We start from the raw sequence: 20,403 nt of genomic DNA, 5'->3' as shown, positions 1-20,403 counted from the left end.
CTGCAGTTTCTGATTTACGCCTCTTTTGAAGGGGGGGACATGTACTTTTCTTGACCATAGTCCTCATATTTTGTATTCTCTTTTTTGCTCCAAATCTTTTTTTCTAAAATCATACTTTCTGCTCTTATGACTATGACTTTGGCTTTTTTTTTTTTTTTAATATTGTTAGTTATCTTGGATTCTGTGGCTTTATCATATCCTCAGGTATCCAGAACTTTAATCATACTGTCTACTCTAACATTTCATTGTTTTTTTTTACCTGGAAATCTTCTGGGGCTCTGTGTTCTCTTCAATGTGAAAAGCTTCATAGTTATCAACCTTGGACTTCCCTCTTAATTCATTTCTACATTAACCTACAGTTGTCGTCTTTCTATGCTTATTTCCTTCTCTTCCTTTACAGCACATTCTCAAGTAATATTCTAACAAAAGGAAAGTATTCTGAGTCATTATATGTCTGAAAATTTCCTTTTCTGTCATTAAATAGGATTGATAGTTTAGCTGGATTCCAGAGGATACATTTTTCCCTTAAAAACTTTTAGCATTACTCCAGTGTCTTTTTCTTATGTAATATTGTTTATGAGAAGTCTTAATGCCAGTGTAATTTTGGGGTTTTTTGGTAGGTAATCTTTTTTCTTTTCCTCTCTGAAAGCTTAATTTAACAGTGATATCTTTGGGTCTTTTCATTCTTACTCTTCTATTTAATCCTTTTTGTTGTTTGATAGGTCCCTTAAATTTAAAGATTCATGTCTCCTTTCATTTCGGGGAATTTTTCTTGCTTAATTGCCCTGGTAATCTCTTTGTTTTCTCTGTTATTTCTTTCTGAAACTACTGTTGGTTGAGTAATTGATCTCTCAGTTTGATTATCCTCATATTTTCTATTATCTTTTTGCTTTTCATTTTGGGACATTTAGCCTTTCTTTTGAATTCTTACATTTCAGCATTGTTTATTTTGGTCTTTGTCAGGCTGTTACAGGCTATCTTCATATAGTTGATGATTCTTATATAATATGATTCATTCATATTTAGAAATAAAGCATTGGGCTTACTGAGTGTTCTATTTATATTTTAGTGAGCCTTATCACTAGGTAGGTTTCACTTTAGAGCTAATAGGCATAGAACTGGACCTTAAAGGATATGTCCGCATGCCAGAGGATTACATTAGTTCTATTAATATGGTAAGTTCATTGTATTTAGAGAAGAATATGAAGAGGATTTTGTTGTTGTTGTTTTTCTGAAAATCTATCAGGACACTTTTGGCTACAAGCAATAAAAATCTTAATTCAAACTGGTTCATAAAATAAATTGTTATCCCATATATCAAGAAGGCCAGAGAACTTGGCTGTAGGTACCGTATATATACGCCAGTGACTCAGTACATTTATCAAGGAATCAGATTTTCTTTTATCTGCTCTGTCATTCTCTTTGCCTGGGCTTTGTACTCACAGTGGCTTTCTTTCTGTACTCATGTTTCTAGGCATCACATATGGATCTGGTTATATGCAATAGAAGAAAAAAAATATCTTTTCTTTTACTTCTCTCTTAGGGGCTAGGAAACTTCCCAGAAATCTCCTTAGCAGATTTCCTCTCTTAACTGCTGGCCAGAATCAGTTCATGCCCATTTTTAAATCAGTCTCCAACAAGGGGAATGTACTTACCAGCATTTGTCAGGATTCATCAGGATCTACCCCTGAAACTTGTTAATGAGGTCCTTTAACGGGTTAGGAGGAGATACCTAATGAGAATCAGAGTTCTGTCAGGGAAATAAATATGAGAAATGGATGCTGGGTGGGTCAATAATAGTCTTTTCCAGGGGGGTAGATGCCTGACTTCATTTTACTTACAGAGGTGGCAGGTTTATGTGCAGAATTTCACTTTAATTCCCCCTTTCTCAGCCTTATCTCATTTCTGTCTATTATCATCATTATACTTGGCTTTTTTTCTTTTTTCTTTGTGTCTTAAGCTTCCCCAAGATCTTTTGGGCAGGCCAGCTGCCTTTTTAGTTGCCATTCCCTTCTTGTATATTCTAGGCTTATGGCTTTCTCTGCTCAGTGTTATTAGTCCAAGACATTAGTAATCATCTTCCAGAAATTTGTTGATACTGTTCATTAACTGATTAATTCCTTTGTTGATTCTTATTCATTCTTTTACTATCACCTTTTATTATTATATTTGGAAATTTTTGAGCACATAAAAAAGCAGATGATGATGTAATGAATTATCATATATTCAGTATCAATAGTTATTAGCTCAAAAGTTATTAGTTCATATATTCAGTATCAATAGTTATGAGTTCTGTACTCCTATCCATTTGTGTATCTCCTCTCCCTCACCCCCACCATAATAATTTGAAGCCTTTTACTTTCATTTTAATATAGAAGGAGATATGTACATGCTCAGTTTATCATCTTGAACCAAGTCTAGTGGAATGTTTTGAGAGTTAAGATGAGTCAGAGTAAAGAAACCCACAGCCTTGAACTTTGAATTGTGTTTTCTGTTGCTAGAAAACTAAATTTTTTATATTCCAACACTACCTTTGAGCCAAATCAGATACAGCTTCTATATTATCATGACATCCTGAGAGAAGAAGGTAATCACATTAAGCATTATAATATAGTGTGTTAAAATGCTATGAATAAAACCATTGAATCCTTATCAGTCCTGATCTTATTTAAAATTTGATATTTTAGCAGATTTTTTTCACCTTATTGCTGTTAATACTTTCCCCTCCTTTACTTCACAACCAAATCAACCACAGATCAATGAATGAAATTAAAAATCTCCAGTACCTACCTCGGACCAGTGAACCCCGTGAAGTCCTCTTTGAAGACAGGACAAGAGCTCATGCTGACCATGTAGGTCAGGGGTTTGACTGGCAGAGTACGGCTGCTGTTGGGGTTTTGAAAGCTGTCCAGTTTGGTGAATGGTAAGTTAAGGGAACTCACAGCAAGGTTGATTAATGTTGTCTAAGAAAATGTGGACTCAATTTAAAAGGTTGGATACTAACGTTTTTAGAAATTGTGGCTAAAATACACATAACAAAATGAAAAATATTAACCATTTTAAGTGTATATTTCAAAGGTGTTAAGTTTATTTACATTGTTGTGAAGCAGATTTAGAGAATTTTTTTGTCTTGCAAAACTGTAACTGTATACCCATTAGACCATTATAACCCTACCCCCTATCTCCTCTCTCCCTAGCTCCTGGTAACCTTCATTGTATTTCGTGTTTCTGTGAATTTGACTTTAAATACTTCATTTAAGTGGAATTATACAGTAGTGTTTTGTGACTGGCTTTATTTTCATTAGCCTAATATCCTTAGGGTTCATCCATATTGTACCATGTTATTAATTTTCCTCCTTTTGAAGGGTGAATAGTATTCCGTTGTATGTGTATGGCACATTTTGTTGATCTGCATTCATTCATTATTGGACACTTGGGTTGCTTCTACCTTCTGGCTGCTGTCAATAAACAGCTCTTCCTGTTCCTGCTTTCAGTCTTTTGGGTATATACCCAGAAGTGCAATTGCTGGATCATTTGATAATTCTATTTTAAATTTTTGGAGGAACTGCTATACTATTTTTCGTAGTGGCTGCACCCTTTTACATTCAGTTGGAACCCACAGCTCAGAGCATAGAATTTAGCTTATTTAAAAACTGTTTTGTTTTTCATCTTTGTAAGTTCAGGGCCTTCAGTATTACTATAGAGTTTGACCTGACCTTTTTTAGAAGTCTAGTTCAGGCATAGCTCGACAGTATTTCAAGTAGATCATTCAGCTTTTTTTTTCCCCTCTCTACTTTGGCAGCTGAAGGTGTGATATTTATGTGGCTGGTAGGTTTCCTCTCTACTGTGTTCCATCCTGATAATGACATTACAGGGTGGCCTGGAAATAAATGTTGAGGCAGAGTGGTGAGAGGGTGTAGATGCAACTAGTTTAGAATGAAATTGTTTCTAGTCATTGTTACTTTGATTTTGTAACAATCTAATTTTCATTTTTTAAAAAAAGCTTTATTGGTGTTTTATTTATTTTTTAAATGTTGATTAAAGAAGCAAATGTATAGTGTGTTTGTAGGAACTGAGGGTCTGTTTCTATGCTAGTAGTAGCATGTCCAGGAACAGAATTGAAATTTGTCATCATTTTCCATTATGAAATGGATGTTTCTAAATGCATGTTTCTAAAATTTGATTTTGTTAATCTTAGGAGTGACCAACCTCGCATAACCAAAGATGTGATTTGTTTTCATGCTGAGGATTTTACTGATGTTGTACAGAGACTTCAGTTAGACCTTCATGAACCTCCAGTTTCCCAGGTAAAACTCTTGCTTTCTTATTACCTTTCAAGTGAGATAATAGAAATAAGTGCCTATACCCATTTTATTTTGCATTTGCATTAGATACATGGGATAGTAAATTTAATTTTATTACTATAAAAGCGGTGTGTGGAGGGTGTTGAAGTCCTTAAAACAGACCCTCTCCAAGCAGAATGTTTGCGATCCCTTTAATCTTTGGAATGCCAGGTGGGCCCAGATGGTCAGAGGGTCTTAGGCTTCAGAGGGTCTTAGGCTTCTCAGTTCTGGCTATAAGCAGTCTCAGCTGATAACCCTATTGCACTGTGTGTCCTCACCTGCTAAAGGTTGAAAGATGCAGAAGCAGATACATTTTGCCCTTCTCTATGTCAAAGAATATATTATTGATATTTAGCTGCATTTTGAAATAGTTGTTTAAATGATTCCTTAGGTCAAGCCTGTACTTTGTCACTAAAGAGGTAGTGTTTAAAACATGAGGAAAAATGTTTCCCAGGTGTTACAGGAAATTTTAGAAAGTTGTCTGTCATTTAGTAATGCTTGGCTTTCATTTGGCCCTAGTTCTATTTTCCTGTGTTAATTCTAAAATTTTATTTGACTAAATTATTACATATTTTAAAGTGTTTTGCAATTTTTCTTTTCTCTGCAGTGTGTACAGTGGGTGGATGAAGCTAAACTAAACCAAATGAGGCGGGAAGGCATTCGTTATGCTAGAATTCAGCTGTGTGACAATGATATTTACTTCATCCCTAGAAATGTCATTCATCAGTTCAAAACAGTGTCTGCAGTGTGCAGCTTAGCTTGGCATATAAGGCTTAAACAGTACCACCCTGTTGTGGAAGCCACTCAAAACATAGAAAGCAGTTCTAACATGGACTGTGATTTAACTGGAAAGCGAGAATTAGAAGTTGACTCCCAGTGTGTAAGGGTAAAAACTGAATCTGAAGAAACATGCAGAGAGATGCAGCTTTTAACAACTGCTTCATCGTCCTTCCCTTCATCAGAACTTAACCTCCAGCAAGATCAGATGACTCAGCCTATTCCAGTTTTAAAGGTGGAAAGTAGACTGGACTCTGACCAGCAACACAATCTACAGGAACATTCGAGCACTCCTGTGTGATATGTACATAGTCAAACACATTTTTTAACTTTTTTAAATTTTGATGTGAAGTTATAGTTTTATAACTGGCTTAAGTTAAGTTTTATTGGAGAAATCTTGCCTATAATTCTATAAAGAGAAATGACATTCCACAAATGTCAAGCATATCTTTTTTACACAGATTATGCAAAGTTAAGAGTTGTATCTTATCCCGTTAGTACAGTATGTAATAGTGGGTCTGCTGCTACTTTCTGTTTTAAGGTGTGAGGTAACAATTCAATCTCTTCTTCAAATCAAACTGAGAATTCTCTGGAATAACAGATTCTTATTTGGTAAATTATTCACTTCCCTTAATTTTATCTTGCCTTGTCTTTTGCCATATTTGCTGTTTTTATGATAGAAGATCAGATTTATGCTTTAGTACCTGTGTCTTTATGGCACAGATTCAATTTCTACGGTAAAAATGGCATAGATTACAGGAAAGAGTTCCTGCATCTTGTACATGGGCAAGTAAGTTCCAGCCATAAAAAACAGGTAGTTTCTAAGGAAAATTCAGTGGCTCTCTGGTTTCTTAACAAAAGAGAAAGCACAGCACTTTCTGATCCAAACTGTCTTTTTTGTATCTGTTATTTAAAGCCCAGTGGATATTTCAATTAAAAATATCTAAAGATGAATAGTCCTTGGTCATTCATTATCCATGGTTCATTAATCTCTTCTAGAATACATGGTAACTATGGAAGATAATTGGGTAAAAGAGATAATGTTGACATGATACTCTATCGTTCTGCTACTTAGCATCCTCACACTTTGTGTGGATACTTTTGCTTCCTAAATTGATCAGGAGTATCAAACTTAGAATGATATCTTTCTGATGAGGCTGCCATATTTTGTGCATGATACTTAGGAAAAACTGTGTGTGTCACTTGGCATCAACCTCTTCATGATAAAGATCTGTTGAGACACTTCAGTTCACAGTTTTAACTGAATACTTGGGTTTATTTACTATTACTTGTGTTGCTATGGTCTAATAAAGAATATGGCACTAGACTTCATCCTAGAGTTTCAGGTAACCTAATGCTTAGTGCCTGAGTATTTAAATTTTTTTTTGTCAAACAGGCACAGTTCTTATAGCTAGTGTAGTCTTAACTTTCTATTATTTTAGAATGTTAACATGATACACATTTCACTTTTTCTTAGTTAATAATACAATAGGCCTTTTGTTCATTAAAGGAAGAGTATTCCCCACACCTAAGACCAGATTCTTGTATCTACCTGGTTATAGTGCAATTTGGAGATTTTTTTTCCTGGAGGATGAGATTTGGAATATTTACATTAACATAGGCAAAAAAAAAAAAAAAGATGCTGCTTTATTATGTCTGTCACCATGAAAACCTAGCTGCATCTTTTGAAATATCAAATATGAATTTTCTCTAAAATATTCTGAAATAGGCTAAATCTTATATAAATATTACTTTGTGCAATATTGTTGTGTAGTTAAATGCATATTAGCAAAGTATAGAGGTCACTGTGTAAACCGATAGAAAAGTAACCATCAGCAAATACTGCAGTGATTAGTTAGAATCTGTATTATTCCTTATATATATGTATATGTATGTATTCTCTGTTACAAAGGATGAAGACAAATAGAGAAACATTTCAATGTAAACCATTTATGAATTGGAAGTGATGTTGGTTTTAGTTATCTTTGTAAATAAGGTAATTAGAATGGTATGAAAAGTAATGTGATTATTGCAGGGGTGTTTTAAAATCTTGGGTATAAATTCTAGGGTAAATTCTAGTTTATCAAGACTAGTTTTTAAAGGGACCTGCCTTTGAGGGTGTTTTTTGTTATTTTGGAGGGGGGAGGGGTTAATCACAAAAAGTGTGTGGATTTGGGTTTTGTTTTTGTTTTTCTGTCCAGAAGAATTTCATAGAGCTTTACTAGGCTGTGCAAAATAGAATTCTTCTCAGGCAACATTTGCTTTTTAAAATAATCATGAAAACAAGGTTGTTAAAGCAAAAACTTTTTTTATTTTTATTTTTCTTGTCTTCCAAGATCCGATTTCCCCACTCCCACTTGCCATCCAGCAGATGCCATCTGTCATCTTAGCTGGTCATTATTAATAAACAAGGAGACTGTCTCCTGACAGCCAGCACTGTGTTTAATCACTCAGGAACCAGCGGATCTGCAAAGACCTACAATCAAAAGCAAATCCCTATTTTCCTTTAATAAAACATTCTACCCTCACCTCCAATATAAACACATTAAAAGAGTATACAAATGTTTAAAATCATGTACTAATAAATTCATTGTATGTTAGAATTGCAATAGAATGGAGAGAGAAACATTTAGCTAGTAATGTATCTGGAAACTGAATGTCCTATGTGAGTATTAGATTTAATAGCATGCTTTAAAGACTGATGAATATAAAAGCTCAAGTTTTGAGTTTCTTACTGCTTTCAAAGTTGTATCCTAGTTTAGTGATACAAATGATTGCAACTTTTCTAAATCTTGAAATTATTTGGTTTGGTGGAGTGAGGCATGGAGCAATCTGGCGTCTTCTGATTTGTAAAGTAGTGATGGCAGTGAAGTTGTAACTGAAATTTAAGCTGATCTTCCTTTTTGGTATATTATCTGTTGTGCCAACTCTTTGAAATTACTTGCAGAATGTGGCTGTAAGTTTGAGTATTTTGTGGAGCAGAGGGATATTTTAAAAATGTGCTTATGGAAAGGACCCAGTAAATGAATATTCCTAACTTAGTAACTAGAATGATCCTATGGTATTCATAGATAAGGATAAAAGTCTTCCCCCTGCCCCAGAAGTCATTCTGTAATTACCAAGATATGCTAGGAGTAGGATTATGATTCAGAGGTATCCCAAATTCATAAAGCAATAATAAAAACCTACATATTAGTTTTCCCCTCCAAAGTTTTAACTCTTTAAAAATGAATTCCTAAGCTTCATTGTACTTTTAATTTGCTTATTCAGTACTTAGAATTTGTTTCACTGGTACTTAATTATTTTTAATTAAAAACTTGAAAGGTGCCCTTTCCCCTTGGAGACAGTTGGAATATCAGTTGACTAATACTACAAGCTCTTGTAGGGGGAAAATGGAGCTTGTTAAATAAAATCCTTTACCAAACCTTAGGAAAAGATGTCTTGTAACATCTTGCATCAGTCTTAATAGGCATAAAGTTCACTCTTAATGCCTGGAGAAACTTTTTCTTACTGCCTTTCCCTCTATAAATAGTGTCTAGAATGAAAACTAATTTAGAAACAAGACTCCAAGATTCAAGAAAACCCTTAGTGAATATATTCTTGATCATTAATATTAGCCCATTATATTTTCATCTGTATTTGCCATTAAAAATTTATTTGCATTTATACCTTTAGGATAATTGAGTTTGTGTCTTTCTAATCTATTTTATCATTGCTACAGGTTTAAAAAAAAAAGCTCTTCAGTAGTACATGGCAGAAATTTATGTTTCTGCTAAGTTTTTTTTTTTAAACAAGTTGTAGCTGTATTTATTGGTCATGCAGTAAGTAGAGGAAATGTACAAGACAAATGTTTTTCTTTAGCTTTTAAGGGACCTATCCTCATCCTGAAAGTTTGTTGCTTTAAAAGCAAGTATCTCCATAAATATTATGGCCTTCCATTTTCTTCATAATTTTTTTATGATCCACTTGTGCATGTAGTTGAGACCACTGTCTCTTAATATAGCACTTTTCAATTCTCTAAAGAAATACTTATGTACTACTTCTATCACATGTTGTAAATTTTCATGTAATAGTGTTTTCTGTGACTAAACTCCATTTTGATTGGCAGCTAAGACTTTTTTTCCTGTGGCTTTAATTTATCTAAGAGGTCTTTGCATATAGATGAAATGTATAATTTGCCTGGCGGACTATTTGCGTTGTGTGGCCTTAGTTTGTTTATTGACATTAACGAGTGTTTTAAAAAGGTTTTTAATGAATAGTCTTAAATCTAAATTTGTGTGAATAATAATCCTTTTAACACAGTGCTTTTTTGTAGCTGTCTAAGTGTGTTAAATTGTTAAGCTATTTCTTTGTAAAATAGGACAATGGAATGCATAGAGGTTTTTTTTTCCCCCCTGTAAAGTATTTTTTTAATAAACAAAAGTCTGATTTGTCCTTTACTTCTGTTTCATGAGAAAATGAATAGTACATGTGAATTCTAGCTACCTGGAACCTGTTTTTAAAGTATTAATCCCCCTGTTTCTACGTCCCCTGTCATTTTCTAATCTTTTAGAAAAATCTTATTTTCTTTCCTAAAGAAAGAAAGAAAAGGTCATAGATAATGGGAAAATTCCATCATACGGAGATACAACTAGTTCTTGGGAAGAAAAGCTACAGTTGGTATTTCTGGCAGTTGTGCATTCTGATGCTTAGATCTACTTAAGAGAGGATGATCTTAAATTTTTAATCTGGTGATGTCCGTATTTTTCAAAGTACATGGAAGCAGTATTAATGAAGATGGTGAAGAGACATTTTCGATGTCTCTGATGTATTAAGTCACACAACACAATGGTTTTTTTTTTCCTCATTAATTTTTTTGTGAATTTTTGAGATACTTGCTAAGCCCTGATAGACCTTGGTTCTGTTTAGGAAAAGAAAGGGAAGGAAACTGATGTTCTCTGAGCAACTGTGTCAAACCAGGCACTTTCTTTGAGGGTATCTCATTTAATCTTCACAGCCTTTAGTATTTAGTAGGAAGATAAAAATAAACAGAGGTGAGAAAACAGGCTTGTTAGGTTGAATAAACTGCCTAAGATCACACAGTTCTTTAATTGGAGCAGGGATTTGAATGCAGTTCTTGGTTCAAAGACCATGCAGTGTTCAGTGATGGCCTTAGAAAGCATGGAAAACTTTGTAAAAAGGGGTTCCTGGAAGATGACTTGCTACTTCCTACCATTCCATAATGCAACTTACCTGATTGTTCTTCCTTCCCCAAAAGTCTCTGTCGGCTAAGCAATGAAGTAAAATGTAATTCATGTCTAAAAGCAAATATTTAGATACACAATGATGACTTTTTCATTTATCACTTTTTTTTTTTCAAGTTGGCCATTTATCTGAAATCCAACAGAATTGTAATGTTTAACTCTAAGGCTGGGAAAAGCTGTCAGGAAGCAAAATCAAAGGAAACCACAGGGCAGCCCCGGTGGCACAGCGGTTTAGCGCCGGTTTAGCGCCGCCTGCAGCCTGGGGCGTGATCCTGGGGACCCGGGATTGAGTCCCACGTCGGGCTCCCTGCATGGTGCCTGCTTCTCCTTCTGCCTGTGTCTCTGCCTCTTTCTCTCTAGCTGTGTGTCTATGAATAAATAAAGTATTGAAAAAAAAAAAAAAGGAAACCACAGCCAATGTGTGCAATATAAAAAATCATGCCTGGGTGGAATAATTTTTAATTCTGTGGAAATTACTTTTACTTCTTAGTGGCTTTTTCCTTATCAAATGGGACTTCACCTTACCCCAGATTAATAGATCAATGTTTTTAAAACTTAGGACCGCATTTCTTAGGCTTTCTGAAGCGGTAGCTGGTGTGACCATCATCTGTCACTAGCTTTACCTGACTCAAATGCTACATGCTGGGCAAGCAAGTGGCTTGGAAATGGCCGTTAGGGGTCAGTGTTCCATTAATGGCCAAAAAAAAAAAAAGTGCAGTAAAATGAGGAAAGGAGCTTATAATCTTACTAAGGTAAATAAATAATCAGTTTCGGGTTCCACCATTTCTTTCTCCTGACCTCTACCAGCCTGCTCGAATTCTTAACCTAGAAACAGTCCTTCCCGCCGCCACCGGGATGCCCCTACCCTCGTTTGGGGAAAGTGCCCTGGCAGTGCCCCGAGCCTGGGCCTCCTCCTCCCTTGGCCTGGATGAGGCCGAGAGCTCAAACCTCGGAGCTGCGGAGGGCGGGGGAGGAGGCGAACCGCCCAGCCGCTGCCCCCCTCGCCCCCGTCCGAGGACGGCGTCAGTCAGGAGCGCAGCCCAGCCCGTTCGCTGACCGAGAATGAGCGCACCTGGGTGCCAGGCTCCTGCCAGGGAGTCCTGCCGGGGTCCGAGCTCCCCGAGCCCACAGCCCTTGGGGCGAGACCGAGAGTGAATGACGAAGCACAAAGAAACCTGTAAGACAAAGAGAAGTGTCATACAGGGATGCGCGGGGAGCTGCTGGAACCTCGGGGCCGGCCTCCGGCAGGTGGATGCCCGGGAGAGCCGTTCCTGCGGAAGCCACCGGGACGCGGAGCCCGCCGAGCCCCGCAGCCCCGCAGCCCCGCAGCCCCGCGCCCGGCGGAGGTGGGCGGCCCGGCCCGGGCGGGGGCGGAGCCACCTTCGCAGCCAAACCCGGAAAGCGGAAGCCGCCGCGGGGCCGTACCGGGGGCTGCGGCGCGGCCCTGGCCCCGCTCCCCGCCGGCTGAGTCTCGGCCGCCGGCCGCCCCGAAGCCGCCGCCCGCGCGGGGGGCCTTCAGCCCGCGGCCGCGGCCGTACCCCCGGCGGCTGGCCGAGCCCGCCTTCGACTCATCCCCCTCCTTCCCCAGTTCAGTCGTGGCTTCCTGCGGGGGCAGCGCGCCCACCCCGTAGGTCGGGCTTGGCGGGCGCCGGGTCCGCGGCCGCCGACCGCCCCCCTCCGGACGCCGGGCGGCCCGCTGCCCCCGAGCCCCGGGCGGCCTCCGCGGTCTCCATGGTAACGGCCGCGCCGGCGTCGCCGCCGCAGCGGGAGGATGCGGCCTGCGGGGCCCGCCGGCTCGCCCCCGGCCTCCTGGCGGGGCCGGGGCCACTGAGGAGGAAGGGCCCGGCCGGCGGCCTGCGGGGCAGCGGGCGCCAGGTGAGAGCCGGACGCCGGGGAGACCCGACTCCGCGCCCCCCCCCCGCGCCCCCTCCGCCGCGCTCCCCCCCCCGCCCTGCAGCCCTCAACACACTCGCGCCGCGCACCGCACGCAGCTCCCCGGGCGCCACTGCGCCAAAGGTTGTGGGGTCGCTTCTGTTTTTGTCTTTTTTCCCCCCGGCAGACTGCGGGAGGAGGAGGCGGTCGGCAGCCCATGGAGAGGCGGGGAGAGCGACCTCTGCGTTCTCCCCCACCTGGGAGGCTGCCGTTCAGCCGCCCGACTCACCGACTCGTTCTCCTTCGTTTTCAGTGAAATCCCATTCTCTGGCTGGAAATACAGATGGCCTCAAATGAGAGAGATGCTATATCGTGGTACCAAAAGAAGGTAAAGTCCATCTTTTTTACTTGCAAAGCATGGTTCCTGCAAAAAGCCCCCGCAAAGAATGTCCCGTTAGTTTTCCCTGAGCGTGGTCGCACCAGGAATTTTGTACATGGTGTCTCTCAACAGAAATGGGGAAACCCCATGCACAAGGTCATTAGGTCTTTTCAATTCAGCCCCGGGTCCCCGAATAAGATTTTCTATCCCCTCCCTTCTCCGGGCTGCATCACACAATGCTACACGAGGCTTTGTAAGTTTGCTTCTGATCCAACTGCTGCTGTTTTTTTAGACCTGAAACTTTTATCTTCACAGCTCAGATTGGTACTGTCAACAGTCTTATTGAGCTGCCCGTTACCTTTCCTCTCTAGTTTCCCTACTGATGTTTTCCTTAAGAAGTGGAAATATCTTGTAAGGTAATACTTAATTTGAAATATTCTAGACATAGCGTTTTAACTTAGATCCAGCTACTTTAGAATTTCGAAGGAAACAGTCCTTGGAAATAAATAACTTATTCTAACCTCTGAGAACCATAAACGTTTTCCAGATATCATTTTGATACTTAAGAGTTTCATGACTTTTGTGAGATTTGACCTAAGTAGAAGGATTTTCCTTTGCATCATTTAAATAGCCTGCTCCCTATTTCAGATTGGAGCATATGATCAGCAGATATGGGAAAAGTCAATCGAACAGACTCAGATTAAGGTAAATTGATTTCTTTGATTCTAGCTTTGTTTTACTGAATTATTGTGAAGAGTGGATTGTACTTTTTATAAAACCTGCACTTATCCACCAGGTATGGCATTCTTTATTCTTTGATGTTTATAAGGAAGACAACACTGCAAACAGAATGACAAATAACAATTGACATTTGACCTCAGTATCAGGGAAATAGAAAGGAGTGGTTGGTCTATGATGAATTAGAAAGCAAATGTCCCCTGTAAGGGGGGCTGTGGCTACTTACTCCAGCCAGTTTTACTCTGTGGCAATGCAGTCCCTGGACTTCCAGAGCCTCAGAGTTTTCAAGAGAAGCCGAGAAGATGCACTTTTATGTGAAATATCCAGATTTTTTAGAGCCTCTTCCCTTCTCCCACCTTTCCTCCTCCTCCACCTCCTTTCCCACCTTCTTTCTCCTTTCTCCTTCTCCTATTCCTGTGCAAGCCAAATCGAATCCATTTGTGGCCTGAATCACTTTCAATTACTGGTTTGGAGTGTGGTCTTAGGTTTTCAGGTTCTTAAACGTTTTTCTGCACTGCACTTAGAACTGAGCTGATTGTTAGGGTAATTTCATGTTAACCAACCAAAAACTGATACATGATTCAGAATGCCAGTTTATTAACTTGTAATAGCAGAGGGGAGGGTTAAATAATCTAATGTTCCAAAGTCAGGGTTATGGGCTCAACATGTACTGGATGGAGGACGTGGGAGGGTGGTGCAAATTAGTCATGGGAAGGTTGCTTGGTAGCCAAATGTAATCAGATAGTCTTAAGAGATGTGGAAAAGCCTAAAGACCATCCCTGCCCCTAAAAGAATGTTTCTCTCTATTGACTTTAATACTTAGATTAGTATTTAATACAGATTCAGTGTTTCCTTCCTTGAAAAGTGCTGAATAATGACTGGCAGATTCTTGTTTTTGGACCTTGCTATTTTAAAGATTTGCTTCAGACCTTTTCTTAACATTTTAAAAAATATTTGTGTGTCTGGGTGTAATACAATTTAATAGTTCTGTTTATCTCTAAGTCACTTTGGACTGAGATGTTTAAATCTCAGGTGAAATCCATTTAACCAACTCTTCTCTTGTAGGGTGCATTCTTTTTATAGGCCAGTCAACTAGAAAGTTGTTAGGACTACATGGTACATGACTAACTTTCACAACTTTGTACAGTCCTTGATTTTTTTTTTTTTTTAATATATCAAAGGGACATGGGCAGGATGAATAACCCCCCACATTTTATTTTGTAAGTCTCTAAATCCTGTCCTGGTAGTCTTTTGTGAGTTGCTATAAAATACTGATAGTAAGTAAGGTGTAATGAAAGAGCACAGAACTGGGTCTTAGGTCTTCTTTTTGTGATTTCTAGCCTTGTGATCCTAAGCAGCACTCAGTTTATCTAGGTTTTGGTTACCTTATCCTTAAAAAGATTCTATTTACTGCTATAGAATTGCTTTACCTACTTTCTTCCCCTACCCAGCTAAAGATTTTCTCAACTCTTATTTCCACGCCATTTTATGCATACCTTCCTTTTAGTATACCAATCAAAGTTATTTGTTAACCTGTGCATCCTCATAGGCTACAAAGGTAGGAATTGCGTTTGCATTACATTCTTAGAACATCTTGATTCATACTAGGACCTCAGTTGTCTGTTGCTTATTTAACTAACCCCGTCTATGATGTCTGTTTTTATTCATTGTTCTGTCATGAGGTAATGTACCTAATAACTCCTTAATGTATACTTTTAATTTAGCAGCAGTGGCAAGAATAAAATTAAGGACAACTCTAAAAATTTACTGAGCTGATATACCAACATCAGGTGCTAGGTGCTAAGAGTACAGTCAACAAGATAGACATGAATTTCACTGTCTAATGATGGTGGGAGAGAAGCCAAGATATCCTTTTAAATATGTTTTAAGACTTAGACAAAAATTGACCAAAGTATAGGGTGCAAAGTAGTGCAATTTAAAGCTAGATTATACAAATATAAATATTTTTAACAAAAAATTTAAAAAAGTAATTAGAATATTAACATCAAATCACAGTACAATAAAATTGGAAATTACATAATAAAAATATAATTCAAGAGGCAAGAATATACAATGGGGAAAATACAATCTTCAACAAATGGTACTGGGAAAACTGGACACCTACATGCAAAAGAATGAAATTGGACGATTTTCTTATACCATACACAAAAATAAACTCAAAATGCATTAAAGACCTAAATGTGAGACCTAAAAACATAAAACTCCTAGAAGAAAATTTTCTTTGACATTGACCATAAAAAGTCTAGATATCTTCTCAGACAAGGGCAGCAAAAACTACTGGGACAACACCAAAATAAAAAGCTTTTGCACAGGGAAGGAAACCATCCAGAAAATAAAAAGGCAATCTATTGAATGGGACAAGATATTTGCAAATGATATATCCAATAGGGGCTAATATCCAAAGAACTCCTGTAATTCAAGACTAAAAGAAGCAAATAACCTGATTAAAAATGGTCAGAGGACCTGCATAGACACTTTCCAAAGAAGATGGTACAACCACTGTGGAAAACAGTATAGAAGTATGAAAAGTGGTATGAACTCTTCCACAAATGTTTATTGAGCTACTGTGTTTAAGGATTTTGCTAGGTGCTGAGTACAAGAAGAAAAATACTTACAAAAGTATAATACTTGTTTTAGAAAAGAGCAAGTAGCCCTGTCTGATTGGAGTATAAGGTATATATGTGAGATGATAGGCCGTAAATCAGTTTGGAACTGATTTGACTGCTTTACTAAGAAATTTTGATATTATTCTGTAGAAAATGGAAACATTGGGATCCCTGGGTGGCGCAGCGGTTTGGCGCCTGCCTTTGGCCCAGGGCGCGATCCTGGGGACCCAGGATCGAGTCCCACGTCGGGCTCCCGGTGCATGGAGCCTGCTTCTCCCTCTGCCTGTGTCTCTGCCTCTCTCTCTCTCTCTGTAACTATCATAAATAAATTAAAAAAAAAAAAATTTAAGAAAATGGAAACATTTTCATGGTTTTTGAATGGGGTGGGTGACATCATGTTTGTGTTTTTGAAGAATAGACATAACAAAATCTATGGAATGTTTCTGAATACTAAATGAAACTATATCACTCTAAATGGTATATATGAACAAAAAATATCTAGATTGATTAGGAAGAAAGAGTTCCAACGATTCAAGTCAATATATGAAGAACCTAGAGAAAGAAAACAATAATTCCAAATAAAGAAGGGAAAGAAATACCAAAAAATAAAACTAAAGCAGTCATTATGTATTCTTCAGCTGCCAAATATTTGTTGAGCCCTTACCTACCATGTGTCAAGTAGTAGGCTAGGCACTAATGTCTACATAATGATGAGCAAAATCACTCAGTATTTTTCTTTTCATGGAGCTTAAAATGGGAAAGAAACAATAATAAAAGTCCTATTAATGAATAAAAATTATTTTTACAAGAAAAAGAGTTCTTATAAGCCATTACACTTATAACAAGGAAATGGACTTAGTCAAGGAGGTCAGAGAAGCCTTCCCTAAGGAATTGATATTTACAGGAGATCTGAAGGACAAATAGCAGTTAATTTTTCCTTTTCTTTCTTTTTCTTTTTTTTTTTTTTAGAGATTTTATTTCTTCTTTTGACAGAGAGCAAGCAAGCTTAAGCGGGGAGGGGGGGGGAGTGCCCAAAGGAGAGGAAGAAGCAGGCTTCCCGCTGAGCAGGGAGTCTAAAGCAGGGCTCCATCCCAGGACCCTGGGATCCTGACCTGAGCAGAAGGCATATGCTTAACCGACTGAGCCATGAAGCACCCAAGAATAGCAGTTAAGTCAAGAACAAATATACTTAATCTACACAAACTCAGAAAACGGAAGGAAGTGCACTTTCCAACTCACTTTATGAGACCCATATTATCCTGATTCCAAAGCCAGACAAAGACATCACAAGAAAAATCGTTGTGAACATAGGTGTGAAATCTTTGAGAAAAATATTTGCAAACCAAATTCAACAACATATAAAATGGATTAGCTACTGTGACCAACTAGGGTTTATCTAGGGAATGCAACTTTGCTTTAACATTTGAAAATAAATTTATGTAATATAATGTACTAATAGAATAAAGGACAAAACTATCTTCTCATTAGAAACAGAAAAAATTTATGCCCATAATTTAATGCCCATTAACAATACACTAGAAATGTAATTTCCAGGCAGCCCGGGTGGCTCAGCGGTTTAGCGCCGCCTTCAGCCCAGGGCCTGATCCTGGAGACCCCAGATCAAGTCCCATGTCAGGCTCCCAGCATGGAGTCTGCTTCTCCCTCTGCCAGTGTCTCTGCCTCTCTCAATCTTTCTCTCTCTCTCTCTCTCTCTCTCTCTCTGTGTGTGTGTGTCTCTCATGAATAAATAAATTCTTTGAAAAAAAAAAGTAATTTCCTCGATTTGTCAAAGGGTATCTACATAAAACCTAGAGCTATAGGTTAGGTTTTACTTCAGGATATCCCACTGAAAAGTGAAAAGATGAGACATAGATTGAGAGAAAATGTTTTGTTTATATGTTTTATACACACACACACACACATATATATGAAAGTATTTGTATGTACAGTATATTAAATATTCCTACAACTCAATAAGAAGACAAAAAAAACCAATATAAAAATTGGCAAAATATTCAAATGGGTATTTGACTAAAGAAGGTAAATGAATGGCTAATGGGATATGAAAATATGCTTAATATTATTAGTCATTAGGAAAGTACAAATTAAAACCATAGTGAGATAATACCATACACCTGTTAGAATGGCTAGAATTAAAAAGACTGACTTTACTAAGTATTGACAAGGACATGGAGGAATTAGAATACTCATATTCTGCTAATGGGAATGGAAAGTGGAAAATAGTTTAATGGTTTTAAAAAAAAATAAATATGTATTTTCCATATACTCAGCATTTCCACTCCTAGGTATCCATCCAGAAGAAATAAAAGCATATGAGCACATGCAAATGTTCATAGCAGTACTAATCATAATAGCCAAAATGGAAAAAAGTCCAAATGTCCATCAACTGGTGGGTAATAAACAAATGTGCTATGTCCATCAACTGGTGGGTAATAAACAAATGTGCTATATCTATGCAATGGGATACGGCTTAGCAATTAAAACTATTAATACATACTACAACATAGATGAACCTCAAATATGTAAGGGGCCAGACACAAAAGACTATATACTGTGTAATTCAGTTTATATGAAATTTATGCAAAAGGCAAGTCTATAGAAATTAAAAAGCAGACTAGTGGCTGCCTGTGGCTGGGGGATAGGAACAGAGATTTACTGCCATTCTCGTTTTTGAGTTGATGGAAATATTCTGAAACTTGAATGTGATGATGGTTGCACAACTCTATAAATATACTAGAAACCTACTAAATTAGTTAATTGATAAAACTGCACACCTAAAAATGGGTGAGTTTTAGAATTTGTAAATTATATCTCAATATAGCTATTTTCTTAGGTCATGCCAATAAAAAAAATAGGACAAATCATAATGTACACAAGAATGTCATACATATTCTCATTGAAAATTGTCTTCTAAAATTTCTTAATTGGGAGAATATACTAAATTTAACATCTAACATCATTTTCAGTGAGGAAGCTCAACTTAGTCACTCTGATGTCCCTTGGATATGTTTGCTAAGATGAGCATTCTAATTAGTATTATATACCACATCTCTTTTATCCATTAGTCCATGGACACTTGGGCTGCTTCCATAATTTGGCTATAGTATATAATGCTTCTATAAACATCAGGGGCATATATCCCTTTGAAGTAATATTCTTTGTATTCTTTGTTTTTCTTTGATATTTTTTCTTTCTTTTTTATTAAAAAGATTTTTTTTTTGAGAGAGAGAAAGAGAGAGTACAAGTGGGAGCAGCAGAGGGAGCGAGAATTCCAAGTAGACCCTGCACTGCGTATGGAGCCCAATATTGGACTCAGTCTCATAACCCTGAGATCATGACATGAGCTGAAGCCAAGAGCTGGATGCTCAATCAACTATGCCACTGAGGTGCCCCTTTTTCATTTTCTTTCTAATTAATATTAGAATAATGAAAATCAGTGTTTGAAACTGATATGATTTTTTATACCTAGAAAATTTTATTTTTTTTCTTCCTAGAAAATTTTAAAGGGCTAATCATAAGCACAAAGGTGACTTCAGCTGTATTTGTAATATTTTATTTCTTTAGCTGGATGGTGGGTACATGACAGATGAGACTCCTCATTGAAGATGACAGTTTGAATATATACCTAAATCTCCAACTGATCTCTTCTGAAATTCCTCTAAATGACAATAAATAAGAAAAAGATATTAGCCCACAAGGATTAAAGGAGTAGGAGAGGAGACTACCATAAATGACAGCTATTAACACAATTTTGAAAGTTGAAAAGTAAAGAGAGTAAAAATGTAAGTGTCTGTAGTAGGAAATGCCAATAGGAAACAAATGTTTAAAACTCCTGTATTTAATTTCTGAAAGACTCAGGAATTAGATGCATCAAGTATATTTGCATGTATGAGGTGGAACTGAAAATAGGATTGTTTGAGCCGTTTATAAGGGGCAATAGACCTATCCCCAAATCTTCTTCCTTATTCTACATGGTCATGTAGTTATCCTTACTTCCTCTAACAGAAGGTTGGATTGAAGCTTGCTGTCTAGAGAGGCTGAACCAGAGAAGTTCTGGATTCTGGAACACCAAACATAGTAAGGGCGAGGTGAAATACTGTACTAATAATGGAGGTGAAGTAAAGGTCTGGTAGCCAGGTTTATGATTTCCAACAGAGGACTGAAATTTATTCTTGTAGACACTGGCCAGCTAACAAGACCAAAGGATACTGGAAATGAAATAGCTGGCTACCCTTCTACAGTGACGCCAGCTGCTTAACAAACTTCAGCCATTGCACACTGAACTCTCATTCAGCATGTTAGTGCCTCACTTTTAAGTGTCAATGGATAGCCCGGCTAGCTCAGTCGGTAGAGCATGAGACTCTTAAGTGTAAATGGATAGTTGAAAATCATCAAATATTTGC

General features: G+C 37.9%; 2 protein-coding genes across 6 annotated transcripts in view; both read left to right on the top strand.

The window, feature by feature from the left end:
- Positions 1 to 9,559, top strand: part of RSBN1 (round spermatid basic protein 1) — a 45,728-nt gene extending 36,169 nt beyond the window's left edge. Inside the window, exons 5-7 of the mRNA XM_038561809.1 lie at positions 2,756 to 2,923; positions 4,199 to 4,307; positions 4,951 to 9,559. Of these exons, the coding sequence (XP_038417737.1) occupies positions 2,756 to 2,923; positions 4,199 to 4,307; positions 4,951 to 5,421 (748 nt within the window). The 3' untranslated portion in view covers positions 5,422 to 9,559. The remainder of the gene's footprint in view (positions 1 to 2,755; positions 2,924 to 4,198; positions 4,308 to 4,950) is intronic.
- Positions 9,560 to 12,154: 2,595 nt separating this feature from the next.
- The window catches only part of PHTF1 (putative homeodomain transcription factor 1), a 43,711-nt gene continuing 35,462 nt past the window's right edge, over positions 12,155 to 20,403 (top strand). For 2 of the 5 annotated variants that reach the window (XM_038561813.1, XM_038561814.1), the window contains exons 1-3: positions 12,155 to 12,238; positions 12,549 to 12,623; positions 13,263 to 13,319. In XM_038561813.1, coding sequence (XP_038417741.1) covers positions 12,579 to 12,623; positions 13,263 to 13,319 — 102 coding nt within the window. In that variant the 5' untranslated portion in view covers positions 12,155 to 12,238; positions 12,549 to 12,578. Of the gene's footprint in view, positions 12,239 to 12,548; positions 12,624 to 12,929; positions 13,031 to 13,262; positions 13,320 to 20,403 lie in introns of those variants that run through there. The other 3 variants (XM_038561810.1, XM_038561811.1, XM_038561812.1) reach the window with 3 other exon arrangements.

This window comes from Canis lupus, chromosome 17 (assembly GCF_011100685.1).
Source record: "Canis lupus familiaris isolate Mischka breed German Shepherd chromosome 17, alternate assembly UU_Cfam_GSD_1.0, whole genome shotgun sequence".
NCBI lineage: Eukaryota > Metazoa > Chordata > Mammalia > Carnivora > Canidae > Canis > Canis lupus.
The sequence above is the reverse complement of the archived record's forward strand: the minus strand, read 5'-3'. Positions and strand labels throughout refer to the sequence as shown.